Genomic DNA, 17,247 nt, shown 5'->3' on the forward strand with positions numbered 1-17,247 from the left:
TTTATTCTTTACCATAAGAACTAGTTTATTTTTAAAAAAATCCACATTTTACAAGAAGCAAAGACCTTAATCGTCATTTGGAAGGATACATTATAATACATATAATAATAATATCTCGATATATCAGTCGTGCAACTTTCAGACAAACGCTATATAGAAAGAGTCGACTGTAATACCTTATTTGATAGACTTTTGTAAATCTATAAAGGACTGTGGATCGTTTGGCAGAAACAATCTGGATTATTGAGATATAAATACATAGTAATAGACCTAATAGGAAATAGAGGTGAATCCAAGACTATACCTATTTAATAAAATTTTGAACCAAAATTATTGTGTCCAAACGAACATGTACTTGCTATCAAATACTGGATCCGCGTCTGGTTACTGAAGGCCAGAAACTGAACCAGTCATTTGAATATGCCATTACTTACGCGTAATCTGGTATGGTTTCAAAGCAAGTGAAGAAAGAACAAGTAATAGAGAGACAGATCAAAGTTGTCATTCATGACCTATATGATCTTAATCAAAAGATGAGGACTGTTGCAAGCAAATTCTACCAATATTAGTTTCATATCCAACATAACAATATTTCTTTGATATCAGCCTAAATACTTACATCCCTGACCAAATAGCCACTAACCAACTGCCAAAACTTTGCTAACAACAGTTCAACAAGCTCTCTATATATCATGGAGGCATGAGATTTACAAAGCTTCCTTGGGATTTCTGAGAATTACTTGACTCTGATCCTTCTGACTCGTCCTCTGTTGAAAAACAAGGCAGAAATAGAAGAAAAAACTGAGTTCTTGACCATAGCGGAAAAGGATACTGTAACCAAAAATATCATCCAAGATGAAGCTAATTTATTTCTTTCTGAATCGGTATTATCAAAATCAAGAATTAAATAGAAGGGAAGTGTGATAGATACTCTCCTCGAAAGATGAGGAAATGACATAAACTAAAATAACATGCAAAAAGACCACTGATTCTCTCAAGATACTACCAGCATAGGACTTCAATCCCCATGTATAAAACTGTTGAGTTTGACACAGATAATTATAGTATTTCATTCTAAACCAGATGAGAACCAAAACAAACACACGGGAAGAATCAACCGAATTAGATGCATTCCTAAATAAAGAGATGGGATAGGTAAGTATACCAAATAGTGCTTTGATTGTTGGCCTCTTTGACTTGGTATTCTTCTTCTTCAGTTCAGCTGTGGAAAAAAATGAGACCTCAAAGTCAGTTAACTTTCACAGAGCAATCAAGAATCACCACAAAGGAAAAAACTTTGTCCAAAGTACTTGCATCAACTTTTTACAAGGAACACCAGATCCCTCGATATTATTCCTGTACTCTTTGGCTTCAGCTTCTTTAAGCACCGTACTTTCAAGTTTATACAATTAAGATACTAATAATAAAGAAAAAGGCAGAGAACATAGCAACTAGAAGAAGCTAACAAATGAGGTCCAGCTATTTAATATATCTTAAATTTAATACCCACTGTGCTATTGTGCTTTGAAATCATGAAGTTGGATCTCATCTTAGCTTACAAAAATGAGATCGAACTCTAAAAACAATATTACAACCTAGAGATATCCAGGAGGTCCATACATGCAGAAGCATGAAGTGATTCAAGAAGACCCCATCTATGTAAAAAGAGAATGAAAATGCTGCATCAGCAATCGTCTTAAAATATCATAACAAACATCTTATATCTTATAAATCATATTTTCTCCAGTTTGACACTCTAGTTGTTTCCGCCATGTCACAGTCCTCTGGACTTAATGAGAGAGAGAGAGAGAGAGGGAGAGATACCCATTCCAGACGCTTGATAATCATTCACGATTTCAAAGTTTTTGTACGTATAACCCACAAAGTTGATGTCCTTCGATGAGAGCATCTGCAAAAATGTAGGTAAGAATGAGATAAGGAGGGCATTGACAAAGGTGAAAAAACTGTAGGGTCCAACGAATAATGAATACGACAATAAAAATAACGGAAACAGAAAACCTAAGGATCACCATGAAAAACAAACAAGAGAAGTCCAACTGCGGACATTTCTAAAGTGGGAATCACTGTTAAGGTATGCCTAAATATCCAACCATGTAATGTAGCATCTATTAAGGAGCCCTAACGTATATCTGCTTTTTCCCTCAATCAGTTTGACTTGCTACTCTATTATTTCTGACCCTTAATCCAGTTTCAGCACCAACACTATGCAACGTCAAGTTGCCCAAAATTTGCACATTTACATCACTATTCAACTCATCAGTGAAGTCCTTCCACGACTTCAATAAAAAGGCAGAATTACCACACACAGCTTGAGAACTTCTTTGCAACATTCCAATATAGACATGGCTCGGACATGTCTGCTACACTGTTGAAAGCATCTGAACTCTCTTCACTGTTCTGATAAGCACAAATATTCCACATAGGAAAAGGTGTCTCTAGCAAGTTTACATTAAAAGTTTCTAAACAGTTCTTCGTTTAATTTTTTGTAAATGCAACAAGCATAGATTGCAAAACTTTTTAAGACAAAGGGCGCCAAAGTTAAAGGAAGAAACAAGGGGAAGATGGAGAACAGACAATTCAAGTACTACTACAGAAAAATCAACCTTATTGTTCATCAATGATAATTTACACTCGGACAAAGGTTATTTGTGAATATCTCGTCTGAAACTTCAGCAAGCCATTATGCGTGCCATGTTTATAACTATCACTAAAATTGCAGTAGAAGAGTCATACTCATCAACTCTGTGTTAGATGCCCTCCACTCTTACATGATGTCCTTATTTCCAATCTCAGCAAGTGTTATTAAAAGACTAGAAAACATTAGAAGATCTTTCTTGTGACAAGGAAATAAGGAGAAGAAAGGTTTCTATTTGGTGAAATGGAAGGCATTAACAGTGAGTAAGAAGGAGGGGGCAGACTGGGACGCAGAGATCTGAAGTTCCAGAACAAGGCTTTAAAAATAAAATGGCTTTGGAGATGACACAAGAAGACCAAATGTGTCATGAGTGGCACCCATTTAACCTCCTAGGTGGGCAAACCAATGAATTCAGCCCCAACTTATATTTATTGTTCAACTTGCGAAATACAAACCATAACGCAGAAACTCAAATCTTGTCAATGTAAGTAACACAAATCTACTAAAGTCTATTAAATATCGTCTCCCAAAACCTGAAAGTCATCACATCAAGGACATGTAATTTCCAAATACTAAGAGTATCAAAGACAAATAAATGAATATAGTAGTTTGTGACCGAAAATTAAGGACATCATCATACCATGACCAAGAGGATCCAACACGAGCTCAAACGAACAGCTCACCCTGAACCTGATGTGTTGGAGATTGGGTACACTAATGGAGAGTTGAAGTCGCTAGAAAAATTGTTGCACTCCACAAAAGGATAACAAAGAAAAACACAAGGATTCAGTACAAGGTAACATATATTGAGCAGATATCACTAGTCAACTCAAAATAGAAATTAATATGTATAAAGTAATAAAAAACTCAACTATAGCACTTAGCAGGTGTCAAGCAACAAACAACAACAGGAAAAAGTGACAACAACACTGAAGCAAGTATGTAATCAGTCCTCATGTGTGTTCTGATATTGTGGACGGATTACGTACTTGCTTAAGTAATGTTGCCACTTGGCCATGCTGATTGTTGCTTGCCACCTACTAAGTGTTGTAGTTGTTTTCATATTATTACTTTATGCATATTAATTTCTATTTTGAGTCAGCAGTGATATCTACTAAGTATATGTTGCCTGTACTGATCCCTACTTATGTTTACCTTCATTTTCCTTTTGTGGAGTGTAACGAGTGTACTAGCGACTTCGACTCGCCCTTAGGTCTAGCCAATCTCCAGCACATCAGGTTTCAGGATGAGCTATTCATTCAAGCTCGTGTTGGATTCTCTCGGTCATGGCATGATGTCTTTAGTTTTCGAACACAAGCTACTTTATTTATTTATTTTGGTGTCTTTGATAATCTTAGAATTAATATTTGGAGATTAGATGTCCTTGATATGATGATTTTCAGGTTTTGGAAAACAATATTAAATAGACTTTAAGTGGATTTGTGTTACTTACATTAATAAGATTTTAGCTTTCGCATTATGATTTGTATTTCGTAAGTTAAATAATAAATATAAGTTGGGGTTGAATTCATTGGTTCGTCCACCTAGGAGTTTAAGTATGGGTGTCACTCATAACTCGTTTTGGATCGTGACAAACTTGGTTTCAGTAATCTCATTGGTTCGGTGATCTATCACACAAGGACAAGTCTAGTAGAGTCTTGCAGTACGGTATGGGGTCGCCTTCACTTTTCTTCGAGAGTCTATAAATCTTTAGGAAAACATCATTATTTTTATTTTTTTTAACAAGGGAAACCCGCAGTCGCTACCCTTTTGGGTGCTCACAAGGTAAAACCCCGCTCCTATGCAATAGCTCGCAAACTACATAGAGGAAAACATCATTATTTCCTTCTTTCATGCGATTACTTGAATCCAATTGGTATCTAATTGATACAAATTAGTATTTGACCTCCTTGACTCAATTTCACATATGGTTAGAACAACGGCAACAAAGTGGCAACAACAACACCAGTGAGACAGGATTCATCCTTGGAAATAAGCATGTCACCCCGATTGACCACATAACATGTAATGACTGGTGACCTACATGATATTTTTATCAAGTTCTTAACGATTTCCTTGTTGATTATCATGAGCTTCTTTATAAGATGAATATAGTGTAGAGGCTTGGTGTTGAGTTTGTGAATTGTGACATACCAATTTTAAGGAGATGCTAAAGTGTGGTGGCGGTCTCATGTTGAATGTCGACCAGTAAATGCACTAACTATTACTTGTGCAACATTTTCTAGCTTTTTCATGGAAAAGTATATACCCCGAGACTTTGAGGGATATAAGGAGAGATGAGTTCCTGAATAGAGAGCAATAGGAGATAATTGTTGCAACCTATGAAGCCATATTTCATGCTTTATCCAAATATGCAACTCAGACTCAGCTACAGTCTGGAAGAGCGGATCGTTGCTTTGTAAAGGACTAAAGTGATTGAGGTCAAATTTACAGATTCAAGCTTTGTAGGTGGCTGCTTTAGCCAAAATCTTTTCATGAACCGGTTGACTTTGTGAAGAGGTAAGTGGGTGAAGCCAAATGACTTTGCCAAGGTGAGAACATTCAAAACGTTTCGTAAGGGATGGCTAGATAATGCACACCATTACTTTGGAAAGTACAGTCAGTAAATTTGTCATAACATGTATGGTTTGCTTAGCGAAAGACGAAATTATGTTGCACCAATTGAGGTCAAAATCTCTACTACGATTTCATAAATGAAGTGTATATCGAAGAAGGTCATAATATGACTACTACAACACTACCGATGTTTTCTTGGTTAGAGTTGTGAAGTATGTTGCTCTTGTAATCGACCTGATCTAAGAACGCGAATCGCTGAGCTTGAGACAGAACAAATTTGATAATATTTTGTCAGTTATTCCTTGTGTGGATCTGTGTGGGCTATTTGGGTACAATCTTCTTGATAGGTATAATGTGTTCTAGTGATGAATCTAATAGACTTTCACAATATGTACTAGTGTTATGTGGAAATAAATACGTCAATTTTCAAGTGTGGATACTAAATACTTAAAGAGTTGTCAATTGTATGACATGTTCAGATAATGAGATCCAATGTTGCATTCACATTTGAGAAACAAACTAGTTTATTATAAAGGATGCTTGTATTGAGCATTATTTTCAAGGATGATTTTAGTGGTGGATCGTTAGAACGATTTTGATTCATTTAGGTTGTGAAGTGTATCTTGAGGATTCTAAATGAGGATTGATGATTTTATCTTAAGCTCCAAAGGAGTGGATTGATATCGGAATGACAAACTTATGGGTAAAAAAAGGTCAGGTGAATGCAATTGAAGATTTTATAAAGTGCGTATAAAATTTGGATTAGTCTTTGGATTTGATTGGTATAACTGGATTTGAGGTGTCATGTCGATGAAAAGGTTGATTTCGTGGTGATGGCAATGACTAACTGAATATGATGGTAATAAGAGTAGCCTATGTGGTGATGGCAATGGCTACCAATCATCAAATAGTAGAATGGCCTTGGAAGCACATTTGGAAGGCTAAGATACTATATCAGGTTTCATGTTTTCTCGCTTTCGGCAAGAGACACAGCTCTTAATCAAGATAACTTGATGTGAAGAAGGATGACTATCTTCCCTAGGTGCTACCTATGTGGGGAAACTACAGACACAATAAATCATATTTTCCTCCATTGCAAAATAACTCAAGTAGGAAGGATGTTCCTGGCACTCAGAAATATCACATGGATAATGCCTGAAAAAATTTCTGAAACTCTATCAAGTTGGAGAGAGGCAGGTTTGTAGGTCAGAGACAGAGGAAGATGGAGAATGGTTCCAGCTAGCAGGGAAAGAGAGGAGTTCCAGATGTTTTGAATATAGGATCAATTCTGTCCGCAGATGAAGATGAAATGTATTTTTCTCTAATGTTTTGGTGTAGACAGTCTCACTCGGTAGAAACTGTTGAATTCTAGATGTACTACACTCCCTCTAGAAGACGAGAATAGCTCCTGTTTCTAAGAGTCTTTTGATGTAAATATAGTGCAAGAACAACCAATGTACTGATTGATCTTGATCATATATAGAAATATACAACGTTACGAATTTCAAGGAAAAAGAAAGTAGAACGTAATCCCACATGATGCACGAGAGTGAATACCTTCCTCCAAGGACCAGATCTTGATGCACTCTGAGAACGTGTTTCAGACTGCTGAGAACAAGAAGATAACAAAAGCGAGTTAAGCAAATAATAGTGAAACACATTAGCAGAAGAAAAAAGGTACATCAATACCTCTTCAAACTTCTCAAAGTTTTGAGTGTCCAACTCATCAGTAACTTCAGGGATGAAGGCGGCATCAATATGATAGATTCTGTCCCAGTCTATTCCTCTAAACCACGGGTGGACCTGATATAGAAGAAAGAAAAAAAAAAAGCAGGCAATTTACAATTTGCAATTACACAGAAACTGATAAAAGAACATAGAATAGGACACACCATACAACACCTTTATTTCATCAGCACCATTCGAACCTAGTCGCTGGGTAACATGGCAAAGGAGTTTGCCAATAAGATCTTCCGCTTCTGAAGATAGCTTAGCTTCCTCAGGAAACTTTAAATGTGATTTCCAGTTTACGATCTGCAGGTACAAGGATATGATTATACAGATGATAAGATTCTAAGAGATCTCTCCAGTAATTTCTTTGTGAAAAAGAACAATGGTTTGCGGAAAATCAAGGATAGAGTTGCTTAGAAGATGAAGAGATGAATCCTGATATTTCAGAGAAAGGAAAAAGAAAAGTGGAAAAAGGTTCACTATGAAGCCAATAAGAAAAAAGAGAGTAAAAAAATGTAGATATAGATTTTAGGAAAAAAGCTTTAAAATAAGGGGGGAAATAGTAGTAAATCGACCATGGCAATGTGCAGAGCTTTTCTTATGCCTGTTATGAATGATGATATGTATGATTACACTAGCCAATCCTCACTCTGGGATTCCATCATTTATCTTTCTAAGCCTCTACTCCTACCTTGTTAAGCGTTTCTTTTCTTTTTTTCTTTTGAAATTTTGTTAAGCCTTTCTTTTATTTATTTATTTCATAGAACTATCACATTGAGCTAATAAGTATAAAGTTAATGGGTGGGGGAAAAACTAATTTCGCATTCTTCCATTTCCAATTTCTATTACAAGCTTATCTTTTTAACCTTCTGCCCTACCATAATAACGTTTCTTAATTAGTACTTCTTAGGATAAACCTTTCACATCTTCTCTGGAATTAAATAAAGCAATGTAATAAAGAGTTAGCACATATAATATTGGTAATGACTGGAGATTTAGTTGGAAGTATAATCCTATGTAGGACGAGAGAAGTTCATCAGGGTGGGGAATTAATAAGAACTTAAGAACATCCTTCAGGGAAGATAATTGGCCTGGGAAAGATATTCTACAGATAAAAATGGAATTAGACAATGATCATAAAAGTAGAACTCTCTTGTCCTTTGTCCTTTTGGAGATTACCCATTCTAAAAGATTATAATATTATTCAAAAATGAAGATTAGATGATCATAACATTTGCAGGGAAGAAAGGAATTTTTGTGTGTGGGGGGGGGGGGGGGGGGGCGACGAAGACGGGAGCTAGATGATCAAACAAAATACAGCTTTTGTTTAGGTTAAATTTAAGAAACATAAAAAGTAAAAATGATCCTCTTCTCAAAAGTTTTAAGGGCATTGAATTTTCTCCTTTTTAAACTACCAAATCAAGTGGACGGGCATATAGAAATCATGTTTGCAGTTGAAGTGGTTTTCTGAGTCAAAAACAGTTAAAGTACTTCGGTTATACTCCGTAGATTTCTCAAGGCCTTGAAAATGATATATTTTCCCTAAATGACTAGAGACGCTAAAGTTACAATCGAGTGAAATAAAAGCAAAGAGATGAGATCTTTTTATTTAAAAAAATCGGTTAAAAACCTGATACTTGTTTGGTCTAAATGTCTAGTCCTTTTAGCTAAGTACCAAAAGTATGTTTTAATAGTTCTTGGCAGATGAAGAAAATATTTCAGAGGTTTGAATAAGATGATAGGAGAGCATAGTAGAACTGTCCCAATGAGGAAGATACAAATTACGGAATAAACCAAGAGAAACATATACAAGTAGATTCAGTGATGATCGTTAATGGCAGCATTCTGAAGGCTCACCTTGCGACATGTTGACATGGGATCATCAGAATAGAAAGGTGGATAGCCCACTAGCATTTCATACATAATAGCACCAAGTGACCACCTGAAGAACAAGAGCAAATGTATGCCAAATACATAAGGACAAAATATATAAGGACGTGGATTAACACCCCTCCCCCCTTCTCAAAAAAGGAAACAGGAATACACCTCAAATAACGAAAACTAGAGAGGAGAGGACACAGTAGGCAGGAGTGAGAAAACAAACTTGTACAACATGGAAAAACTTAAAACATAAGATCACATTTTCCAGAAATTAACAAAAGCAAAGAAGGTAAAACTCAAAGAGCCCGTTCATATACATGAGAAAACTGTACTGACCAGTCACACTCCATTCCATAACCTTTCTTCAGCAGGACTTCAGGAGCTATATAGTCTGGTGTACCCACTGTAGAATATGCCTGGGTTTCCGCAATTGGAGGAATTTAGTTAGTAAGAGATTGACTTCTTCTCAGTGTTATTAAAAGCAAAAAGAATGAAAAGGTAAGAGGGTCCATAGAGTTTGAAGTGATAAGTGAAGCTCACATTTTTTACAGATATTAAAATATATCAATGTATGAATGTAGTATGATAAAATTAAATTGCAATCAAAATAACTAATTTTAGCATGTAATATACAATAATGTTATATTGATCCAACTCCTCAAAGTCGAAATTCAAGAAAGGGTTGATTCTTGTCGGAATCACTTTGTGCACCATTATTTGAAGCCCACATATGAAGCGATAGCAGCTCGCTTCACAATGGCTCATACAAACACAGCTTCACCAACCAAACAAAATCAACTATAAAATGATCCACAAAACCACATGAACTTTGCTACTTCAGGTTAGGTGGTAAGAAATATGGTCATTGTGTAGAAAATACACACTCAAACCCCACAACTAATAACTCAATCCCTCTATTAATGTGGGACATTCTAAAAAACAATCAACATTTGGAGCGTGGACAATATGACATGAGGTCCAAACATTGAATAAACCAAGATTAGGGTTGTTCAGGAAGTGATACATGTTAAGAAAATAGACCTCGGTCCTAACCCACCCCCAAAAGCTAGTTCACAAGATGAGAATCGCCCAATACCATATAAGGAGACAACAACCCACTTCCACAAGCAATATGGGGCATACTAATTGTCATCATATACCAATTTTAATGATTGTTCCATCTACATTACCAACAGAAAAATGACAGTGCAATAAGAGGACAACCAGTGTCTTCTGAAAGAATAATACAGGGAAGTTAACCAAAAAGATAACCAAAGGGTGGAGACTCACAAGTGTCCTCCTATTTTTCTGCCAATGTTGTAATTGTTCTTGCTGAGTGCGTTTTGGCGCAGAAGACCCATCACTCCGAGAAGCTCCATGGGCACTATCACCCCCTGCGAAATCCTTCTCTTCTAGGGTGCTGCAGTCTAATGGCTTACAAAGACCAAAATCTGATAGTCTCAAATGACCGTATCTATCAAGCAGCAGGTTGTCAGGCTTAATGTCTCTGCAGCAAATGAAGTGTAGGGGAAACAATATTAGGATGGGTGTTTTTTTTGAAACTGTTATTAGGATGTTTGAAGAGGTCCAGAACAAATGAAGCAATAAAACAAAACAAATTGCAACCAGGTATCAAAAGAAGTTATGACCTGTGTATATAGTTATGTATATGGATAGATTCTATAGCCAAAACAGTCTCCGCAACATAAAATCTGGCTTCATCTTCAGTTAGTGTATCCTTCCTCATGAGTAGGGTCATCATATCACCACCAGGTAGATATTCCATGATAAGATAAAGAAACTCGTCATCTTGGAAAGAACAATACAGTTTGACAATGCAATTACTGTCCACCTCTGCGAGCAGATTCCTTTCAGCTTTTACATGCTCAACCTAATAAAATCCAACAGCTAAGGACCAGTAAATATAGTAGCAGAACTTAAGGGAATATGATGTTCATACTCATATACCTGTCCTCTACGAAGCATTTCTGATTTCTTAAGCTTTTTCATCGCATATACATGACCCGTTGTTTTCTCCCTACAAACTCTTACCTGTAATGGGAAAAAAGACGAACGTTTACATCCTTTAGACTTTCTGAGACGGGAATTTCCTATCCACAGTTCATGATATCGAGCTCAGAAATATTTTGCAGCTAGAGCAGTGTGTTGAAAGTATAATGCAAGCTCCAGCATATTCAACAGATCATTAGTCCGACTACTACATTAGCAGATCATGGGGCAACCTGCTTATATGATGTCATCCCGTAACTGGCAAGATTCAACCTAATGGAGATTCATGACAAACTTGTGACTCATGAAGGAGAGCACTACCCAGCAGAAAACACAAATTTTCTATCTTTGACAAAGACATTATTACGAAACCTTAGGTTTTACATGAGAAAGAATGAGAACTGTATCAACTGGATCTCTACAAAACCTTTTTCTCGATAGAAGCAACACCTTACAATTACCTCGCAAGTTAAATTAAATTGAAAAAGGGAATAAAAAACTCAGGTAACAAGAATGTGTTGCCCATTTATCCATCCAAGAAGGCTTGATTAAGGGGCAGATCCTCATGAAAGGGTGAGGTGAGAATTCCTTATTGCTCATTAGAAGGTCATTAGATTCACACAGAAGCTTCAGATGTCTAGTTTTTTATTTTTGCCCATGGAATGACAAGTAATTGTGAGGGAAAGGAGTCGCTCCTCACTCTGTTACTTAGATTTCAACTTCAAGTAGCACCATGGAGAATAGGCCTAAAATCACCCTCTATCACTAATTGTAGTGTGATCTCTAGCTCTGCTCAGCCACCTCGAATGGATGACACTCTGAAGTTCATCTCAACTACAATATATATCTGTATCTCTTAGTGTCTAAGCTAATACTATAGGAGAAGCATATCCAGCAAATCATCTTTTAAGAAGAGGATTACAAGTTTAACACTTCTTGTGATAGAATTAATATCAATCACATATGGGCAAACTATCCCAGGCAGTGGCAAGTAGAATCCCAAGAAAAGATGGAAAAATCCCATCTTCTTGCTTGAAGTCTTGAATAAGCTCTAAGAAAGACCCCCTTCCCATCCTCAGAACTGATAAAGTGCAAGTAAACAGCTCCTCAATTTCAACCTATTTAAAGGCACGTACTCATAGTGTTGTTGGTCATATTCATGGTTGCGTAGTAGTACATTCTTAATTTTTCCCCTTTGACAAAAATATAGACTACATCACATTATTACTATGAACTACACATACAAATAATATTATCATGAATATCCATACTGAAGCCTTTAATTTCATACAGAGTTCATCCACCAGGAGAAGAAAGAACTTGACAGTTTGAAGTAACATGTTGTGGTTCAGGGACCCAAATCTAGTTAATGTGGGAATGACTTTATTGTCTTGTCATAAAGTATGATATAAGTTTTAACTAGAAATACATGGACATAATATATGCACTCTAAGATTATATTGATAGAGAGAATTTGATATAATATGTTCTTACATATTTCACTCTCCAAATATATGTATACATACATTAAGTTATACACTCTAATATGGCAGAAATGCTGGAAAGATTAGTCGCTTTGGAAAAGTCAATAAAAAACTCTTGAATCTAGCACTGTATAATAATTTTGAAGTAACTCTGTTCACGATAGTTTCTACCACCAGAAGAAAGACTTAGCCAATCATTTTGACCTTCACAATTATTAAGTCCCAGGCTAAGTAATCGACTCCTACAGGATTCACTAACTGGTATAGAATTACCTCCCTAACTACAGCACACCTCCATCGGGTCTAATAGACAGCTCAGAAAATATTTGATCGAACCTTATAACTGGCCAAATTCACTTCAAAACTCAAAATGTTCTACAAGCTCTTACTTAGTAGCTAAGGACTCAATTATCTCCTTATTGCCGCCTTAAACAGTTGTCCAACAGTAATGCAGCTGCACCGACATTTAACATCTATACATATCACCTTCTCATGCTTGCATTCAAACATAGAAATCTAGACTTGATCTGAGTTTCCTAAGAAGCTTACCCAATCAGTAAGTAATCTCTCCTTTCCTTATTTAGAACTTCCTTTTCTTTTTTCAAGCAAACATCATAAAAACACTTAGCCAAAGTAGTGTTTTATATGTTAGATTTATATGTTAACGTGATTATATGATGCAAATATCACAGGAAAGTAATTAGCCAAAGTAGCATTGACCCACAAATTACTAATCTTATTTTACGCTCTAAAAGGTCGTTTTGGTACGCGAACTTAATTATACTAGGATTGTAATCCCTGGACTAATTTATTCCACCAGGAAAATGGGATAAAATTATAAGTTGGATAGGATAAGGTGGGATGTCCCAGGATTAAGCCTAGGATAAAATTTATACGCGTTTGGTAAGATGGTATAAATTTATCAACGCAGTATAAATTTTGGGTCATGACAATTCAGCATCTGCATCTTCCAGATTTCAAGGGGAATAAAGATGTAAAATTTACTATTTCATGTGAGATGTTTACCACCCACATTCAGAACAAGCTAAAATGAAAACTGTGGTTATAGAGGATTGTAGTAATATCAGAATAAAATTGTACAAGAAACAAACAAAGATGTTAACAGCCAATTAGCTATTTCAATAGAGATATTACCTCCCCAAATGCACCCTTTCCAATCATTGTTAGTAACTCAAAATCATCAGCTCCCATTTTGTGCCTTTGCAGACGCATGTATTCTGTTTCCTTCTTTTCATGAAATTTCAGTAGATTATTTTGATCTTCCTCTGAGACGTCAGCATCTGCAAGTTTCTTTTCCAGTATACTTCGGCTGGTGACCAAATATTAAAAGAAAAAGAATATATTTCAAAGCACTTCGTAGGGAGGATAACTCAGAAATATCAAGACTATGCAATTCTTAGGCAGAGCAAAAAGGTCGAGGGTGTTCTTCATTATGTAGTAGATAATTCTGCCAAATCGGGCTAATGAGCTAGACCATGCACCATCTTCTAAAATGAATGAATTAACAGCTAACCAGCAAGACCATGCAGTTCTTCCAAAATGAATGAATGAACTGAATGAAAGAAAGTATTAACATCTGGAATGATGCGACACGAAAGCCAATCCTACTTTTTCCTGCAGTCTCTTCCATGCATTTGAAGTTGGTTAATTGACTGGCACAGTCATCGAAGTAAGTTTGACTAGTATGCCATATTTCAATTATACAAGATGCCTTACAAACACCACATAGTTTTACCATGCCACATTTCTCCGTTAGAAACACCTTTAGTGGAATTTAAATATAAACATTTGGAAAAGGTAAAATATGTACTTTATTTATGTCTGTTCCTGCTGATGCAGGAAGGTGATCAAACCTAGCCTTTATCACGATTCGTGACATCATTTTTGTAATCATTATGCAAACCAACTAACTAACTCCAAGCTGAAAATAGATGGGGTAATAGATTATCAACCATTTGGAAAGATAGGTTAATCTTCTCATCAAATAGCAGATATAAGCTGGAGGAGAGCATATAAGTAATGTTTGCCAAACCAGTGTGACTGGACAATTTCTTCATATAAAAAGAAAAACAGATAATTTTGTCATAACATTTGACATGTATGCAGTATACTGAATATAATATAGGGACAATAAATGACGCTCATGTTTTATAGTTCTTAATTGTGTACAGTTACAAGATAACAAAGCAGATAAAAGCGAGTTATTTGAAGCAAAACAAGCTTAGATAAGGAAACAGCAGGAACATTTACCAACAACCAATTTTACTTTAAATAATTCCTCGAATGGGTTTTAATGGAGATGAAGAAAGAGCATAATTCCTTTTAACTTCTAAAATATAAGCCCTTCATGGAAGTTGTTGAAAATGAGAAAATTCACAACCACACACCCATGATAAAATTATTCAAGTGTTCTCCTTTTTTCTCCTAAAGTTGCTTAATTCTTGCAGGGATGCTAAATATTACTAAAAATGTAAATTTTAACTCATGATACTAAAGATGACTCATAAAAAAAATACTAGCAAGGATGACGTACCGCTCCTTCCTGTCCTGTAAATTTCTCATCTGCTCCTTGTAATGATTCTCAATGTACTGCTTCGCTGCAGCAACCCTCTGCTTTGTCACATTGGAAGCCTCTTCAGCTGACATAGGCGGTTGGGGCTCTTCTCTTCCACTACCCGATAAATCTTTCTTCCTGGTTGACCTTAAGCGATCCCGTGGTTGGAACTTCTGGAACCAACTTCTTGCTGAATCCATCTACTCTCACTCAGCTTAATAGATGATACACTAGAATCTCTTGAACCACAGACTCATTGTAAACTGACTCTACTCATACCCCAAAATCAAAAACCTATCAAATTCACAGTCAATAAACATGACAGCATCAGTCAATTGCACAAAATTCCAAATTTTTCATGGTTTCTCAACAAATCAATGTATCATCACCGCACCATGGGACAAATTATAACAGCCCATGAAAAAAAAATGAATAATTTCCTACCAAGATCAAGAATTTTCCTCAAATCTTGTAAAATTCAGAGATTTTAGCAACGACCCACGTAGATTTGATGCATCAAAACTAAAATTTTGATCTAAAAATTGAACAAAAAATAAAATCCATAAACACCAAATCAACACACAAGGAAAAAAAAAAAAACAGGCTTACCACCAAATCTTTGTGCTGCAGTAATCCGATTGTTACGATCGTTATATACAGATTAAAATTATAACAAAATTTGAAACAAATAATATTTTTTCAACAATTTTCCATTGAAACGAAAGAGGGAAGAAGAGAGCTAAAGCGGCATTTCGTTGGTTTAGAAGCTAAGGTCAGTTTTTCTTATTGCCCTCTTCGATTCCCACACTCCCTTGTTTTGCCCGCCTTCCATATTTATACCCATTTTCTCTCACGTTATAGAAATAGGTTTAAACTAATACAATCATATTTATTTTTTAATCCAAAGTTTTACGTTTCGATAAAAACGGATCCAGAATTTAAATTTTACTTCATTTTTATAACAATCTCAAGTGAATAACTAGTAAATCACTATTATTATTGTTATGTCGCATTTTCTGAAAGTTAATTTTACTTAAATTAGGTTACATTAATTCAATATTGATATTTAAAAATTATACGAAAAGTATTGTAAATTTTGATATTTAATATATTAATATAATAAAAAAGTATATCGAAAAATGTTAGTTATAATTCTTGTATTTTAATTTTAAAAATATTATAACAATTAAAAGTGAACGAGAACAGAGTTTACTTTGAGATTAACGTAGGATGTCTCTTCATAATTGAAGTTGGTGCATTTTCTTAGAGTAGTAAATAAGTAGTAACTAACAAGACATGTGTCATTACGTAATTATAATGTAATTATAGTACTTGGTTGTACAAGTATAATTATTGAAAAACAAAATATGTGTCTTATAAGAAATAATACTAAAGTTTTATATTAATAGATATTTAAATTATATATTATTTTTTTAAAATATAGTATTAAATAATTAGAGGTTTTGTAACTATTATTATTGTAAAATTATATTGATTTTAATTAATGAAATTCTAACTAAGCTGATATTTTGCAAAAAAAAATAATCATGAATCGCAGGTTTGATAAAAAGTTTGTAAATGACTCATTCTTTCTAATATAGATTAGGACAGAAACATAGCTAAATAAATTGGAAAAATTATTATAAATAAACAAAAGATAATTAATGTTAAAAGATTACATATTTGAAAAACAAATAAAAATTAATAATAAAAACAAAAAAGGAAAAGAAATTAAAAGATCTTCATGAAAATTAAAGAGTAATTATTTCTTCTGTTACACCAAACCAAATTAATTTGTTGACCAAATAATTACTTAATTACAAATATATGTCAATATTATTTAGTTCCATCAAATCTAACATTTTATGAGTCTTTAAATAGATATTTAATGATCCTTAAAAGGTTTAATATATCTCTCAATTTTGTATTTTGAGTTAATGTATTCTCGTTATAAAAGTGGTTCATACATATCTTTATTGTTATACAAATGATTAATATATATGTTTTTCTTCTAATGAAAATGAAAAAATTATTTCATACTTATCACATGTACTTTTATTTTATTTTTGTCTTTTTTCTGTTTTAGCTACTTATTTTAAAGTTCTTATTTTAATAGTTAAATTTAGTTATGTTTCACTAATTTTTTTATAAAATTTATCATAGTTATCCCAATGTATTTTTTGTACAAAATATAAAACAAAATTACAATATAGCCGAAAAAATAGTTTTGAGTTATAATACAGCCACAAAAAAAAATTAATCTTTTTTCCTTTACACTAAAGAATGAAAGGAAAAAGATAAAATAAAAACAAGAAACTCTAATAATATTAATA

The 17,247-nt window shown here is 34.5% G+C and overlaps 1 protein-coding gene across 2 annotated transcripts; it reads right to left on the minus strand.

The window, feature by feature from the left end:
- Window positions 1-486: 486 nt before the first annotated feature.
- On the minus strand, window positions 487-15,805 carry LOC101253125 (uncharacterized). 2 transcript variants are annotated; one of them, XM_010328150.4, is made up of 14 exons: window positions 15,524-15,805; window positions 14,894-15,208; window positions 13,495-13,669; window positions 10,814-10,897; window positions 10,495-10,736; window positions 10,136-10,352; window positions 9,182-9,261; window positions 8,822-8,906; window positions 7,136-7,267; window positions 6,923-7,036; window positions 6,791-6,838; window positions 1,825-1,909; window positions 1,166-1,222; window positions 487-767 (listed from the first exon to the last, which is right to left on the minus strand). In XM_010328150.4, exons 2-14 carry the CDS (start codon window positions 15,112-15,114, stop codon window positions 691-693), a joined length of 1,617 nt encoding a protein of 538 aa, XP_010326452.1. In that variant the 5' UTR covers window positions 15,115-15,208; window positions 15,524-15,805; the 3' UTR covers window positions 487-690. The 2 variants fall into 2 exon arrangements, with proteins under 2 accessions (XP_010326452.1, XP_004247240.1); XM_004247192.5 differs by having other exon boundaries at window positions 6,791-6,841.
- Between the last annotated feature and the right edge of the window lie 1,442 nt (window positions 15,806-17,247).

Source organism: Solanum lycopersicum, chromosome 9 (genome assembly GCF_036512215.1).
Source record: "Solanum lycopersicum chromosome 9, SLM_r2.1".
NCBI lineage: Eukaryota > Viridiplantae > Streptophyta > Magnoliopsida > Solanales > Solanaceae > Solanum > Solanum lycopersicum.